At 37.9% G+C, this 17,647-nt stretch overlaps 1 protein-coding gene and 1 pseudogene across 7 annotated transcripts in view; both read left to right on the forward strand.

Annotated features, from left to right (window-relative positions):
* Positions 1-309: 309 nt before the first annotated feature.
* Positions 310-17,647, forward strand: part of DMTF1 (cyclin D binding myb like transcription factor 1) — a 45,559-nt gene continuing 28,221 nt past the window's right edge. For 3 of the 7 annotated variants that reach the window (XM_006099061.3, XM_023762709.1, XM_014464614.2), the window contains exons 1-4: positions 310-455; positions 11,196-11,316; positions 13,001-13,117; positions 14,794-14,916. In XM_006099061.3, the coding sequence (XP_006099123.1) occupies positions 13,009-13,117; positions 14,794-14,916 (232 nt within the window). In that variant the 5' untranslated portion in view covers positions 310-455; positions 11,196-11,316; positions 13,001-13,008. Of the gene's footprint in view, positions 456-11,195; positions 11,317-11,638; positions 11,717-13,000; positions 13,118-14,793; positions 14,917-17,647 lie in introns of those variants that run through there. The other 4 variants (XM_023762708.1, XM_023762706.1, XM_023762707.1 and 1 more) reach the window with 4 other exon arrangements.
* LOC111827969 lies at positions 9,060-9,876 on the forward strand (annotated as a pseudogene).

Genomic DNA, 17,647 nt, shown 5'->3' on the forward strand with positions numbered 1-17,647 from the left:
GCGCGCGGGGCCCAACTTTCTCCGAAACCAGAAGGGCCACAGTTGCACAGAAAAAGGGGGGCAAAGCTCCATTGCCTCCATTATATCAGCAGCAGCGAGGTAATCCGTACGGAGTTTTTCCTAGTATGACGAGAGGAAGGGAACAGCCGACCATGGACCTGGTCTGCAACTCCAACAAACCCGGGACCTTTTTTCGCGCAATAAGGCGTGATCCTTTTTTCGCGCTTCCACTTGGCCGGAAGTGACGTAGCACCTGGCTCGCAGGGCCCGCCCGAGGAAAGGGAGAGCGGGCGGGGGCTTGGGGGCGGGGTGCGGCCGTAGCTCCGTTTCCGGTGGCTCGTCGCGCTCGCTTACTCCAGCTGTAGCCACTCTTGCCCGTGGCTGCTTCCTCCATCCTGGTATTTTTTGGAGCCTTCATCCTGGTTCTTCCAAAGTGCCCGGACCCAAAACAGGAAGTAAGTGCGATGGAACCTTCAGGTCCCAACCGCCGCCAGGGCCGCTCCGCCCAGTGGAGCCTGTCCGGCCCCCTTGCTGCCCGCCTGCTCCCGCCGGCCGGCGCCAGCTGCCGGCCCCCGGGCACCGCGGGCGGGGTGGGAGCCCGGCCTTGGTGACGCTGAAGCTGCCGTCCCCGCACGCTCAGGCCGGGGCCTCCCTCTCGGGGCCGGGCCTGTGGCGGCGACTCCGGCTGCAGAGGAGAGTCACCAGCAGCCGCCGAGGCACCGCGGCGACCCGGCAGGGGCGGAAAATGGCGGCGGCTTCGGAGGAGCTAAATGGCGCCGGGACCCCTGGGGGTGGGGTGGGCCGGGATCTGCGGAGGGAATTGGGCCCGGGGAATGCGGAGAGTCGGGAAGCCTTCCTTGTATCTGTGGTGCTCGCCTTCCTGTCTTTTTGTTGTGATTGGTACCTTTTCGTTTGTAGGATTAGGAGGCTCAATGAAGAGGTGGGTCTCGCCCCACCCCCCTGATTTTTCCTTTTTCACCCCGTTTGCATCTTAGATGTCTCTTCCCGTTTTTTTGGACTCACTCTCGCTCGCCTCTCCGTGGCCCGGCCCGAGGGGATCGGGGTTGCCGGCCCGACTGTCTCTGTCGGCCGGAGTCCCCTTTTTTTTAAAAAAAGGGGAGGCGTGGGCCGGGTGACGGGCAGACGGTCCGAACCGAACCACCGGAGAGCCGTGAGATGCCTCGGCAAGTAGCAATTGTCAGCACCTGCCAAGGTCCGAGGGAGGGTTTGAATTTTTTTTTTAATGTCATGTGTCCTTTGGAATAGACGTGGGGTGTCTCTTGAGGGGCATGGGGTGTCTTTAGCCCGGTCTCCGGCGTAGGTCCGAGAGGGGTCCGGGTGCCTGTCTGGGCGGTGGAATGAATGGTGATGGAGCAGGTGTTTTTAGAGCAAAAGCATTCGGTGTCGACAGCGAGAGGGCGATGATGCTACGAAGCGGGCCCAGGACCCCCGGCCTGTCCCCGATTGAATTTGGGGATCAGTGTGGGGCGGTTTTCCTGACTCGATTCGTGGTCAGGTACCTCCCTCCCGACAGCGGGCGAGGCTTCGGGTCGGAACAGCCGGCGAAGTGCGTGTTGCACGGCGTTGCCGTCTCATCGGCGTTGTACGCGCAGAATAACAGCATTTGGGTTGTTTTTTTTTCCCCTCCGTTTGGAATTTTTGTCTTTTACTAATAATGATACCTTTAATTATTGAGAGACAGTTAACTGTTTTTAAGTTGCGGTCCAAGTGAGAAAATATTCTTCCATTGTGTTGCAAATTTTTACAAACAGAATTTATTTTTTTTTTTTTTCAGTTAAGGACTTTCGTATTTTTTCCTTGCTTGAGATTGCTTTCTGAATGAGCTGGTTTTTTAATTTGTGTTTCAAATACCCGTGTGTTATTATTGTTATTTTTTAGTCATTTGAGTAATTTACCAGCACTTCCATGTTTGAAGACTCTGTGGTGATAATACACCTAAGAGTGTAGCTTTTTACTATGACGGTGTAGTAGGGATTAGAGTTTATTACTTTAGGTTAAGATTTAGGAAAACATGAGAGTTGTGTTTCTTAATGTTACGAAAATGGTCAGACTGAATGTTTTTAAGAATAAAAACAGGCTGGTGTGAGATCAGACTTTTTCCTTTTTTCTGAAAAAGACATTCCTTGTTACAGTTTTGGGGAAAGTACATTTTATGTTTTGTGGTGGTTTTATCTGATTATTTTAACTCCCATATATACTAGGTGCTTTTATTTGCCACCAAGCTCTTTTTTTTTTTTTTTTTGCTATTTTAGTTGATAGGCTCACCCAAAATGTGATTTTTGGGGCTGATCTAGACCTGCATATTCAGCATGAATCTCTTTAATTGATTGCAGTTGAGCTAGATGGTGGAGCCAAATGCTATTGCCCTGCCTTCATCAACAGTTAATCAGCAAGTACTGGGCATTGCATGTATACTTAGTTTTGTTTATTTTTAAGATGGAGAAAGGTTACCTCATTTCACTTCAAGGCAGCAGGAGGGATAACTGTATTTGTAAGGTTAAGTGTTACTTGTTAGTATTGAAATAAGAACAGCAAAACTAGTCCTTCCCATATAATGCTTATCTTTCTTTTTTTTAAATATATTTTTATTGATTTCAGAGAGGAAGGGAGAGAGAGAAATAGAACCATCAATGATGAGAGAATCATTGATCGGCTGCCTCCTGCACGCCCCCCACTGGGGACCGAGCCTGCAACCCAGGCATGTGCCCTTGACTGGAGTCGAACCCAGGACCCTTCAGTCTGCAGGCCGACGCTCTACCCACTGAGCCAAACCAGCCAGGAGTAATGCTTATCTTTCTGCTCACTTTCTCTCTCCAAAGTCTATAGACCTTAATTTTTATTAATGATGTAATAAATTTTTTCTGAAAATAACATCTTGTTATTCTGAACAGTTGCTTTTGTCCTGCACCTTGAAGTACATTGGCTTAAGTTAACACTTGTGAAAATGAATAAGACAATATGAAACAAGTGTCCTTAGAGATTCACAACCTGGCACATAAATGTTAAAATATTGAGGGGCTTGGGAAGTGTTTTGAAAGTATGTGTTGCAGAGACATCAAACCTTTAGGACAGCAATAAAGTTTAGGAAGAGTTCCACTTTTTTAAATATTATATAGAGGCTGCCTTCTCAAAATGGAGTTTTCTTTTAATATTCAGTTTCCTCTTATCACCATCACTTTTAGCACTTTATTTTCCCATCTAAAAAAAAAGGAATTCCCTAATTATTCTAAATGCTTTGCAATTTCAGCTCCACATCTTTTTCTATCCCTAAATGATATGAAATGACCTGAGAAAGTGATCAGTCTGTTGCTGTGTTAAATATAAAATAGTTATGAAATGTATGTAGTGTTTGTTTGCATTCATATAATTTCTCCCTCTTTTTTCATGTTTTTTTCCTTTTATGAAGAGAATTTTTGTAATGGAAATCACAAATAGGTTTTGTTTATGTTTTGATTCTATAAAGGTAAACAATAAATTTAAATGAAAGAACCTGTTTATGAAGTTTGCTTTTTTTTTACATTTGTTGATAGCCCATTCTGTGACTGGATACTAGAAAGAAGTTGTCAGGAAAAAGTACACTGAAGAGCCCTTTGTGAATAATTTTGTTTGTTTGTTTGAAATGTTACCCTCCCCCCCCCCCTTTTTTTTTGGTTATGTACATTGTTGTGTTGCCTGGCATTTTTTCAAGCACCAGGTTGTCAAAGCTAATCTTTATTTACTATCAGGTGTTATGTAACAACAGGAAAATGCTCATTAAGTTTATGTATTGCCTATGAGTATTTTAGTATCTGGAGGAAATGTATTTTAAAAATTAACTTCTGTGTAAATCAAGACTATAGTAATAATTTGATGTATTAATTTTAAAGATCTTTTGATGCTGCTTTGCATCAAGTGCTCAGTTTAAATGGATGAAATCTTAAAATGCAGTTAAGTACATGTTATAAACTCTTAAGTCATGCACTGGGTGAAAAATAACATTTTTGGTTTTTAATGAGCAATAAGATTTTATTGCCAAACCAGATATAAAATGCTATAAAATTACATTACTTGTAATACTATCAAGTAATTCTCTTAAATAATGATACTGTTTTCAATCGTTGATAATTGAAATCAACATCTTAAGCAATTAAAGTATATTATAATAAACTCCATTAACATCTTTATTGATTATATGGCGTACAGTCATATTTTGCCATCTTAAAACCAAGCTATAATGAGCATTAATTAGGTACCTTAATTCAATATGTTTTATGTTCATTTATAGCTCTGCTTCTCAAACTTCCACAAAGTACACAGAAGAGCAAATCCCTTGGGGCCCAGGACCATAGCCCAAAGCATTCAACTTCAAGTATGACATGTCCCCTATTCCTATCTTGAATAAAATCAATATTCAAGATTTATTTTGTGGCTTTGTCTTTTTTTTTTTACACCCCTCTATGTAAATGTGTTCAGGATATAGGAATTTATCTGTTCTCTTTCAAAATAAAAATATCTTAAAACACATCTTTTAGATTATTATACATTACTAAGGAAATCACCTTACAACATTTCCTAAGGAATCTATAATAATAAAAGCGTAATATGATAATTAGACCAGACAGCTGAACGACCTTCCAGACTGACCTTCCGGATGAAGCTGGGGCTGCAAGGGCCGAGCCCCTTGCACGAATTTCGTGCATCGGGCCTCTAGTTCATTATATGCAATGATAGGTATGATGATGGTCAATATGGAGTCTTTAAAATAGCAAGACCTCAAACAAGAATGTTCATTAATAGGTTAATGGTTAGGTAAATTGAGATGCTTTGTATTCATTAAAAATGCTGTGACAGAGTAAGTAGTAATATTGGAAAATGTTCCTAATGCCAAAAAAATTATAAAAGATGTGACAATAGTATCTCATTGTAAAAAAATTTTTTAAAATAGGCATGTTAATACATGAATAAAAGACTTGGGTTATCATCACAAAGTTACAGGAGTAATTTCTGCTAATATATTGGGTCAGAAAAAAGACATCTGAAAATTAAATGGGTCCTTACTGTCTTATTAGTTGAAATATGCCCAAAACTGTGTTTTAGCTAGTGGTTTTTAATTCTTACCTCATCAGTAAAATGCTAGTGCTATATATTCTGTAGCTTGCTTGATTTCCCCTTATGAAAGTATCTTATAGTGAATTTTTTTCATACCATGTAGCCTTACCCTGTTTTTCAATCCTATCTAATAAAGAGGGAATATGCAAATTGTCACAAAGATGGCGGTGCCCAGTCCCCTCAGCCCCGAGGGGTGGTCCGGCCCCTCCTTGCACCTGCTGTTGGAGTCCCACAGTCCTTTCTGCCCAGCTGGGGGGTGGCAAGCGCACAGTGCAGCCGGACCTGCCCTCAGCCCCGCAGCCGCCCAGGGCCGGCCTGAGGTGCAGGCAAACCTCAGATGTCGGCCGCCCAGCCGCCCAGGGCCACCTGAGGCTTGCACTGCCGGCAGTGGCAGCAGCAGAGGTGTGATGGGGGCGTTGCCTTCCTCTGATCGCCGGGTCGCTTCCCGCCCCTAATGGCTCCCGGACTGTGAGAGGGGGCAGGTGGGCTGAGGGACCCCCCCTCCAGTGCATGAATTTTCATGCATCGGGCCTCTAGTGTAGAATAAATTCCAAGCACCTAGGGTTAGTAAAATTTCTGTGCTTCTCATGATCTTCACTAATAGAATCTACCCTTGTACTGTGCTTGGGAACTGATTGATACAAATTTATCTACAAAACTAATCCCAAAGCTAGGAAGAAATGTCACCTTTTTTGGTTCTAGTTTTTAGAAGATATATGTCACTTAATTGCCTAGAAAATCAGAATAATTAATATAGGTGGAGATACATAAAATAATCCATTGAATAAAAGCTTTATATCAATACTGTAATAGAGTAGGATGAAGGATTCATTTCTTTAGTTCTGTGTTAAATAACATATCCAAAAGTTCTTTTTATTCTACATTAAGTAGTGTCATCTTGTTCATTGGATGTTATAAAAATTTACATTTCTCATTTAAATGCGAATATATGTAAATACTCCATTATAAATGTTTTGTACCATATTTCAGGTATTTCCTTGATTTTATTAGGGTATTTTTTTCTGTTTAATATAGCCACCGAATGATAGAAACATGACCAGAGTACCATTTCACCAGTTAAAATGGCTATTATCTTTTTTCTCTTTTATTTCTAGTTAGTGTAAAAATAGTACGTGTGGTATAACTATAACTCAGTGACAGAGAAAGGAAAATCTAAATGGACTGGTGGTGTGTACTTATTTGCCCCAAAGAGGACCAAAAATTTTATTACAGATTTGGAGATCTTCCTGACATACTTCCCTGATAAATCAAATGGGGAACAGTCCAGTTTCGTGTATAATGAATTAGAATACAAGGCATTAAAATATTCAACTTTGTACCTTACTATCTTAAATCAGTTTATTCACCCAACATTTCTCAGTCCCTCTGGTCGAATCAGACTAACAGATATGCTCTTCTAAATAACATCTGTCTTGACATTATGGAAGCTAGTATTCTCTCTCCCTACTTACCTTGAAAGCTAAACCCCGTAAAATACCTGTTTGTATTGTCTTCCCTACTTCCAATTCTCTGTGTATTCCAATATGGCTTCTGTCTCCACTACCTGAAACTGATTACCTTAAGGTCACCAATGTCCTTCATATTGCCAGATCAGATAGTCATCCTCAAGCAGTCCTATTTAACACAGTTGACTACTTGATGCTCCTTGAAAAACACTCATGTGCCTCTTAGTTAGCACCTGTTAGTTTTTGTTTTAAGAATTTTGTTCATTTTTAGAGAGGGAAGGGATAGGGGAAAACATGGATGTGTGAGAGTAGCTGCCTCTTATGCCCCCAATCTTGATACCCGGACATGTGCCCTCACTGGGAATCAAACCAGCAAACTTTTGATGCATTGGATGTCACCCAGCCAACTGAGACACATCGGCCAGGGCATCACACCTATTAGTTTTCATCCTATACTACTGGTTGGTCCTTTTCAGACTCCTTTATGCATCACTTGACTTCCAACTGTTAGAGTGTTCCAGAATTGGAAGCTAGACTGTCTTCTCTAACCTCTCTAGGTGATCTTTAAAACAATTTGGATCCCTCTAACTCACATTTATAGGTCTAATTCACACCTGTTGAATTCCAGCTTCCAACTATCAACTTGACATCTTCATTTGGATGCCTCACATCTTTAATATTAACAATAATAAAAATATTTAATGAAATATATTCTTAGAGTCTCCAAACTCACTCAGCTGTTTAAGCCAAAAGCCTAAGAATCTTTTTTTTAAATCCTTTATTGTTGAAAGTTTTACATGTCTCCTTTTCCCCCATTGACCTTCCCCCCCCACTCCCCCCTAAGAATCATCTTTGAAATAGCTCCCGTTCTTTTTATCTTCATTCAGCAAATTCTATCAACACTGCCTCCAAATTATATCTTCTATCCAGCCTCCTTTCAAATCAAGTCCCACCTTAAGAACTTTGCTATTAATCAGTTGGTTGGCTTATAGTCACATGCTTGCAAGTGATGTCTCTTCAAGTAATGTAGCATCTCAGCATCAAGCCGCCATAGCTTAAAACAGTGTGAGCATCTGTGCATTATCTCTATTTTATGCATCCGTTAGCAAGATGTGTCCTAAAAAGCCCAAGAGCTGGTTAGGTTGTTGACACTTAGTGTAACACTGGACATTCTTAAGTGTACAAGCATACACCGGAGGTATTGCAGATTCCGTTTCAGACCACTGCGGCACAGCAAGGCACACATTTTATTTTCCCAGTGTATATAAAGGTTATGTTTATACTTGACTTCAAAAGTATGCACCAATCAAATTGCTCAACATAGTTGCTACAAACCTTCAATTGTTTTTAAAAAAATGTCTGCGGTGCACAGTAAAACAAGGTATGCCTGTATTTGGTATGATTTGGTAGATTATTTTTTGGGTCTGGAAAAGCACAAAAATTTTTTCCTGTAAATTAATGGTAGGTAATTGCTTTGCTTTAACCATTTCACCTTACTAAAGATTTCATGGGAACCTTCTACTTTCCAATAGCAGGTATAACAGTGCCTTCTTTCATCTAGCTATTTCATATTCCTTTTTCCTTGTATTACTTTCTCACCATGTCTTCTCTAATCTACCTTTGTGGGGTTTTTTTCCCTAAAGCTTTAGATTAACTTGGGTCCCAAGATGACTTTCATTAAATGCTCAACCAGTAACCATTTTGTACCTATCAAATGAGCAGTTGTGCTCTTTTTGCTTTGTAGTTCCTTTTTAAATAAAAATACTGTCAAGGTTACCAGAAACAGAGTTTATATCTCAATGATTGGGATATAAATTTGTGCAACCTTTCTGGAAAATAGATTGTAATGTGATTTAGGTGTTCATTTATTTTCTTTTTTTAAAATTAATAATTTTCACTAATTACTATTTAAGGAAATAGAGTATGTAATAAATATTTCAGTATGTTTTAAGGAAATGAAAAATTGGGAACAACATAAATGTGATAGGGTAATTGTTAAATAATATATTTTTTTATACAGTGAAAGTTTTAAATGATACAGGAAACTTCAGTTAAATCTTAACCATGGTTTCCTTCACACTTTTCAATATGAATGAACTCCAAATAGCAGGATATAAAATTGCTTATCCACTGTAGTCTTGTCTCTCACACCCACACACCAAAGACAGTGAACTCTGGTTTTGGTAAGTTTATAGATGATTTGAGCTTTTTTAAAACATTTCTATTTTTCCATCTTCTGCAGTAGGTATTACTTACAAATCAGCTTTAAAAAATATTTAATGGATTCAGAAATAAGGACAGCATGAAATATAATAGCTGACTGAAGATTTCTCTAGCAGGATCTGTACCTTTTTCACTGCTGACTTATTTATGTACAGCAATTCTCATATATAACTATCCCCCTTGAACCTCAACTCCTGCTGTGCTTTTGAACTTTTGTTTGACCCTTTGGGATAAAGATGAGAAGCCTATTATTGAAAGAAACCTTTAAAAAACCAATAATTTCCCTAACTTCTCTGTTAGCTGTCTGCTCCATAGCTCCTGTTGATTAGGTCCAGAGGACCACTCGTCACAGGCTCTGTGACATGTCAGTGATGGCTGAGTGTCAGACGAAGCAGAAGTGGGCTATGGATCCGAGAAACACCACGGGTGTAATGATTCCATATTTGACCAGAGCATGCTGGAAAAGATGATGTGGTCTAAAGGAAAGAGTTTAGGGTCTTAAGAGCAAGGAGCCACAGGTCATATTAAAGTTCAAGTTAAAAATAACCACCTGGATTGCTCATCAGGATGATTTTAACCAGCTTCTGGCTGAACTGAACACTTGCCATGTACTGGAAACAGCATGCTGACTCCTCAGACAACAAGGAAAAGAAATCTTCCAGCCTTGAAAAGTCCCGAATCTCCAAAAACCCATGTTCATTATAAGAAATTGACAAAAGGGAAGGATCTGTCATCTTGGAGCAAAACAGATCTTGACTGCATTTTTGGGAAAAGACAGAGTAAGAAGATTCCTAAGGATGATTCCAGTCCTGCTACTCCAGATGGGAATGAAACCTCCACTATGACAAGTGCCTTAACCATCCAGGAGTACTTTGCCAAGCAGCTGGCAGAGCTAAAGAACAAGCCACAGGTCATGGCTGCAGGGCCTTATGTTTCAGAGACAAAAGGGAAAGGAAAGAAAGGCAAAAAATGTGGAAAATTACACCCAACTCAGAACTAAGAAAAAGAGAGATCAAGTTGAGCAGCGGGTTAGAGACGCTTATTGGGATGAGAATTAGGACACTTCTACTGAGGATGGAGAGGGTTGTGTGTCCTAATTAATGACCAGGTCTTACCACCAAAGCCCAAAAAAGAGAAGAAAAATGACAAAAGCAAGTTGAGGCAGCAGTGGATGCCACACAAGATGAAGCACCAGTGAAAAAGAAGAAAGGCTCCAAATAAATTATCTTGAGCCAGGGCCTTCCAACCACTCAGATGTCAGGCAAACATCTTGGCCTAGTGTCAGAGCAGAGTTCACCCAAGAGTTTGTGCACATCTTTTAACATGCCCATGGATTGCTGAGTCTCACCCTTTCACCACATTTTCCCCAAATCGTATTCCCAGAAGAACTTTTAAATGTTCTAAATCATGGCTGTCATAAACAATTTCTTTGTAGACTCTGAAAAAATAAAATAAATAAATAAATATTTCAGGTTTTGTAAGTTTCATACTGCATTGAAAAGCTTGCAGTATGGTTTAATATACTGTAATTTACCTTTTCCAACCTGATTATTTGGGATTCCCCCTCCCCATACACACACACACACACACACACACACAGATTCCTAGACAGGATTGTTCACAGGTATTATATATATTTTTAATGCTTCAAGATGAAATAGGTATTATGTAAAGAATGGTATTAGTTATTATTATTTTTTAATTTCTATAAGAGTTTATTTGAGCCAAACTTATAACATATGCTGGGAGCAAGATCTCAAATGCTACCTGGTGTTAATTGTTATAAAGAAAAGATACTGGTCAGATTTATGGTACTGTATTAGTTGATGTACACTCTGGGTCATGTTATATGTACCTAGTCCAGTGATGGTGAACCTATGACACACATGTCAGAGGTGACACGCGAACTCATTTTTTTGGTTGATTTTTCTTTGTTAAATGGCATTTAAATATATAAAATAAATATCAAAAATATAAGTCTTTGTTTTACTATGGTTGCAAATATCAAAAAATTTCTATATGTGACATGGCACCAGAGTTAAGTTAGGGTTTTTCAAAATGCTGACATGCTGAGCTCAAAAGGTTTGCCATCACTGACTAGTCTGTAATTCATAGAACCACTAACAGTTCAACCTTTTTTTTCCAAGAATGTTTGACTGCCTGATGAGGGACAAATGGGTTGAGAAGCTGCCTTTGAATTAACTCAGTGGGCATCAGAATCTCATCATTTCTGCCCTTCACTGGGAATACTTTTAGAGGCTGATTTCCTAAAGGTCTAAGAATTCTGGCTTTGTCATTTTTCTAGTTGACCTAACACATGAGGCTAGTGTCATCAGCATACTGCTAGCACACAAGTGTAGTTACAAGACTTATTGTGTAATGCTGTTATTTTTTCAGTGTTGCAGCTATAGGAGCATGGGGGAAAAACAATCTGGATAACATGAAAGTGATGCTGGTGGCGAAGGGAAGGCGACTTGATTCTGTGGGAAGGGATATAGCTGATTCATCTGTTTTCTAGGTAAGCCTGCCTTTGTTCCAAGGACCTCACCTCATGACTGCAAATTTTAATCATAACTAGATCATGATTTCCACTTTAATATGGGAATGGCATCTTTACCATTGTAAAATGAATGATATCCTTTTAAAACAGTAATTTGTTTAATAAAACTTTAGTGAATCTCACTGGGTCTTCACCATGTAAATGTTAGTAGATCCTAAGTTGTTCTGCCTGGGGGAAGTGCATAGTGTAAATGGTAAATATATGAACACACTAATAATATCTTGTGTATAAAAGCCAAATAATGTGTGAATAATTTAGTATACATCAAAGCTTATGTCCCCTTATGATAATTAGTAAAAAGTACATGGACAAGACCAAAATTGAGTATTGAGGCAAGAACTTCATTGAATATTATAAGGTAAGCCTGAAGAGTTCAACCAGGCTATTGATAAAAATTCAATAAAATTCCCCCTGTCAGCCATGAATACTATATTCTAATGTTGATCAGTTTGTCTGCACAAAAGGAAAATATTATATGTGTAAAATAGCAGTTTAAACAAAAACAGTTCTCTATTTCAGAAGAAGGCATGCCTCCATCTCTGTTAGAAAAGCAATTTTATCAATGATGGATGTATGCACTTGTTTAATATTAATGAAAAAAAACTTTAAAAGAATTATTTAGTGTTCCTACCTGTCAGATAATAACAGAGCTTAATTACTTGTAAAAAATGTTTTGGAGAAGTAATTCTTAGATTAAGATAAAAGCTTTAATGAATTTTCTACTATTAATTACTTGTAAAAAATGTTTTGGAGAAGTAATTCTTAGATTAAGATACAAGCTTTAATGAATTTTCTACTAAAGAATCAGAAGTTAAGTACATTTAAATATATCACAAAGCTGCCAATAAAAAATAACTAAAAAGTGGTGAGATTTGCCCTGACCAGTTTGGCTCAATGGATAGAGCGTCGGCCTGTGGACTGAAGGATCCCAGGTTCGATACTGGTCAAGGGCATGTATGTTGGTTGCGGGCACATCCCCAGTAGGAGGTGTGCAGGAGGCAGCTGATCAATGTTTCTCTCTCATTGATGTTTCTAACTCTCTGTCCCTCTCCCTCCCTCTCTGAAAAAAATCAATAAAATATATTTTTTTAAAAATAAATAAAAAGTGGTGAGATTTGCTAACATGACAACTTTAATTGCATGTGGTAAAACATTTCTTTAAAAAGTGAATACTGTAGGTTTTTAATCAGCAGTCAATTCTTATAGATTATTATATCTAATTCTACTTTTTAATTGATTTTTTCAGAGAGAGAGGAAGAGAAAGAGAAAGAGAGAGAAGCATCGATGTGAGAGAACAACATTGATTGGCTGCCTCCTGCACACCCCCTACTGGGGGGATCGACCCTGCAACCCAGGCATGTTGAATACCTGGTATTGAACCGGTTACCTTTAAGTGCTCAGGGCAACGCCCAGCCAGCTGAGCCACACCAGCCAGAGCTATATCTAATTCTAAATAATGGTTATAAACTTTTGAAAAACCATTTGAAATCTGAACTGGCATTGCAGTTTCACATAAAGAACACTGTAGGCAGATACAAATTGTGGGGGTTTTGCAGGGGGAAATGGGGAAATTAGAGGGCTACTTTAAGTTCATATTTGGAAATAATTTTTTTATCCTAATCTGAAATATGTTCTTGTACAGATTTGAGTATGAGCACAGTTGAAGAGGATTCTGACACAGTAACAGTAGAAACTGTGAACTCTGTAACTTTGACTCGGGACACAGACGGGAACCTCATTCTTCATTGCCCTCAGAATGGTAGGAGAACTTGCAGGCATAATTGTGAATCTTTCTGGATTTCTCGATTTTATGTCACCTTTGATCTCTGTTATCCATCTGGGCGGTTTAGGCCAGGACCGTAGGAAAGGAGGTTATCTCTTTGATTCGTGAATTAATCTTAATTTTTATATTTTAAAAATATCCCTTGGTATGTTTTCTAATTTACCATGAATTTTAACCTTTATGAGTAGCTGTTTTATTAGTAAAATCTGTTGAGCCTCCTAAGATAATGATGGATTAACTTCCTCACCAAGAGTATATGTGGTACATTAGAATCTATAGATACAGTCATGCCAAGAAAATAAATGAACATTTTTTGCTAGAACCTGTGTTAGAGAATTTTATGTGACTGAGTAAGATTTACTGTGATCATGTGAAATGACTCAAGATTCAACAGCCTTGGGGTTTGTGATTTTTCTCTACCTATTTCTTGTGTATAATTTATTGTTTCTTTTGCTTTAAGTTCATCTTTGCTCAACCTAAATTTTGTCTTCTCTTTCACACCATAACCCTAGGTTATGTCATTCAAACTTGCTGTTTTAACTACCACCTACGTATTCTGACTATTATGAATTGTCCGTTTCTCAGAGGCACCTTTAATGTCACATGTCTCAAACTGAATTCTTTCACAGAATCCCCCAACGTAGTTCTTTTTTCCTTTCTCAATCAATTTCATTTTAGTATCCTAGATCATAAATACAGGTAGGAATAATCCTCCCATCTCCCACATTCATTCTTTCATGAAGATTTGTTGATAGAATTGTTTCTTAAATCAATTCCCTCCTCTCTTCTCAAGTCCTCCTTTCTTATTTCAGTTTCTTACCTGGGTGGCTCTAACAGCCTTTAACCAGTTTCCCACCTCTATTCTTTTAAACTACAAAGACATTGGTCATGATACTCAACAGTGTAAGAAGGTATTTCAGGCGTACCATGGTTTTTAGAATAATTTGGCACATAGCCTCCCATCATCTCATCTTTCCTTTCAGACTCACTTTTGCCACATTTCACTTATCCATGTTCCAGCAGTTCATGACTTGTTTTTTACTTTCCTAACATACCTGAAGCTTTTCATATCTCGGTGTCACTGCATATATTACTCCTACTGCCAATAATACTCATTTTCCTCTGGCTCTGTTCATATTAAAGACATCTTCTACAGGAAACCTCCCTTCACTTCTAGTCTAAATTAAATGCCTCTCCTCTTTGCTCATATCAGCCTCTTCATAGCTCTTATTACACTATTTTGAAATTGTTAGTTTAGTCATCTCCTCCACTGCACTGTGAGCTCCTTGACAGTCAGGGTGTCTCTCATTGTTCTTTTCCAAGCACTTAGCACATTGTAGGCACTCAGTAAATATTTGTGAGTGAATTGTCTTTACGTATGAAATATTTAGAAAGCCAGATAGTTGACAGCACAAAAGTGTGAAGTTCAAAAAGTGGCACCTTTGTCATAGTTCCTTGTCATAAGAATAAAAGCTTAGGTACTGCAGTAGACACTGAGAAGGCAATATTGTTTGGAATCCCACTTGTACAACTGGGCTTAGTTAACTGAGCAAATCAGTAAGAAGATTGTTTTACAGTCATTACTTGAAGATTTTGTGTTTTCCTCATTGTTTTGAACATTTTGAGATTTTTGTTTTGTTTTGTTTCATCAGAAGCTGATGAAATAGACTCAGAAGATAGTACTGAACCTCTGCATAAAAGGCTTTGTTTGTCTTCTGAGGATGATCAGAGTATTGATGATTCTGCTCCTTGCATATCAGTTGTTGCACTTCCACGTAAGTCACTGTTTAAAAGCAGAGTTTCCTTTTAAAATCAAATTTTAGCTTGCAAGAGATTTAGTTGTCATTTGAAGGTAGACTTAAACCCATTATTTTCTCTTAATTTCATCAAAAACCCTCTTTTTAATTCACACATAATAAGTGCTTATATGTTCCAGGAGTGATAATAAATGCTTTTACATATATTATCTAATTTAATCTTTTCTTTATTATTGCCCCCTCACTGCCACCCCTACCAGGAGCCTTTTTAAGCATTTTTTTTTCCTGATCAAGCTTTCCCCCATGAACTTTTTTTAATGTGCTGTCTGTATGTTCTTGCTTTGTTAATAAAGAGAATAAAATTTTTTTCACACTGGAAGTTATATAGGAGTCTGATTATTTTTTCTCACTAAGGTTTTAACATGTTTAAATTTCAAGATCATTTAGAGTAGACTGGATTCTAAGGAGGTATCGCATTTCAGGTACTGTTGGCAAAAGACTACAACACAATAACTATAACGTTAGATTATATTTCTAATTTGTTTAGCAAAAAATAGGAAATCTTGTTGAACTGTGGTGTCCCCACAAAGCTCAGATAGGTTTCTTAGTCCATGCTGATGGGGTTGGGATACAAGGCTCTTGTACATAAAGGAGAGTCTTGCCATATCTGAGAACTTTCCTTTTGCACTCAGCATCAAGCAAAATCACATCTTTATCCAGCGGGGAAAAACTGAAACTAGGTTTTCATTGTGGAAAATCATGTTTTCACAAATAGGTAAATACTCTGTATTTAGAGTTTAGTTGCTTGTTAAATTTACAGAAAAGAAACCCTTTTATGTCAGTTTGCTGTGAGACTTTATTAATACAGTATTAATGTTCATGTTGCTAATATTGCTTCCAGTTGTGACTATACAAACATAATCTATTTATAATTAAATTAAATGACCTAATTAAGTGATCTTTCCTCCTAATGATAATTCATATGATTTTTTTAAATTCCTAATTTGACTGTCATTATGCTGTGATCCCGCTTTAAAACTTGATTAACCTATCTGTACTACAGACATAATCCTATATGGACATTTTCTAAGCTACAATTATTTTTATTCAGCTATAATTGATATGTTACATTATATTAGTTACAAGTGTACAACATAATGCTTTGGTATATTCATATATTGCGAAATGATCACAATAAGACTAGTTAACATCCATCACCATATATAGTTACAGAATTTTTTTCTTGTGGTGAGAACTTTTAAGATCTCCTTTCTTAACAACTTTCAAATATACAATATAGTATTATTAACTGGTTAATTCATTAGAGTGCCTTTATCATAATTATAGGTTCAAACTATACTTGATATTTTGTTCTATTTTATGGTGTTAATCTGAATTGGATGTTATAAAATACATGAGCTACTTGATATTGAGTCATAGCCTATCATGTACACAGGGCATTCTGGAGGCTAATATTCACAATAAGACTGAATTCATGAAAAGCAGGCTTGAAGTATTTACATGTTTCCTGTATTTGTAAAATGTATGTTGATAAATCAACTTAGTAAAGTTTCTATATTTTAAAAAAAAGTCACAAAAAAGCATGAAGTCCTATATATCTTGGACTGCTTGAGTGAGCAAGTCATTTGCTGGACTTAGTGGAGGTGAATATTTTTAAAGATTTAACTTAAAATTTAATTTTAAAATTCATATTTTCTTTACATGCTTTATAAAACTGATAAAATTTATCTTCTGAGTCTTAAAAGTCCTCTTAACTTTCATAGTAATCAGTCTAGACCACTAATTGACCACTTATTTTTGCAGTCATCTACCACCAGATTCACTCCATTCCCTATTCATAGTTATAACTCTTGGTGATTACTCATTCAGATGATTGTTGCAATATCTTAGCCTCCTATTCTTTTTGTTCTTCACACTGCCTTTTCTCTACCATTACCACTTTTGTTACTACCTATTAACTAGAGTTCATCTGTTTTCTGTTTCAGATTTTGCTTTCCTACCATTACTTCCAATGTTTCCAGCTTACTTCCTCTAATACTTTTACACTCCTATGATCCTTTGCCTCACTGGCACCCATTAATCTTACCACTTTTTCTTTGTTCCTTCTCCACTTTGTATCCTGTTTCCTCCTTACCCAATTTCACTTTCGTGATTAGTCATTGTAATCACTGTCTTGAGTTGCCATCAGGTCTTTTTTTCCTTCCTTCACTTATTTGTTCTTTGGTGAAACCACAACCTTGGTTAAATTTATCTGCCCACTTATGTGTCTATACCTGATGGGAGAAAAACAGCACAGGCAAACTGACTGATCCCACTTGAAACTCATCATCATCATTATCTTGGAAGTGGGCTCATGATGTTGCCTGCCAGTCACACCATACATACTTCACCATAATTTTCTTTATCCCACTCTGACATAACTGTTTCATATATCCCAAAACCTCTAATACTTTCTCCATCTTCTTTACTCTCAACTGATAGCCTTGCTTACTACTTTACTGAGAAAATTGAAGTAGCCAGAAAATAATTTCTATAAGTTTTTATTTCCACAGATACACACCTACAAGTATCTATGTATCTATCTACATATATTCTATCTTTTCTCTTAGCTAAGGCCAGCCAGCTCTTCATTTTATTAGATCCTATTCCTTTGCCTACTCACTGATACTGTTAAACAATTCTTGATATTCTCTTTTGAAACATCAATTTTTGCTTCTCTAGCATTGTA

The sequence above is a fragment of the Myotis lucifugus genome, unplaced genomic scaffold, assembly GCF_000147115.1.
Source record: "Myotis lucifugus unplaced genomic scaffold, Myoluc2.0 scaffold_257, whole genome shotgun sequence".
Lineage (NCBI taxonomy): Eukaryota > Metazoa > Chordata > Mammalia > Chiroptera > Vespertilionidae > Myotis > Myotis lucifugus.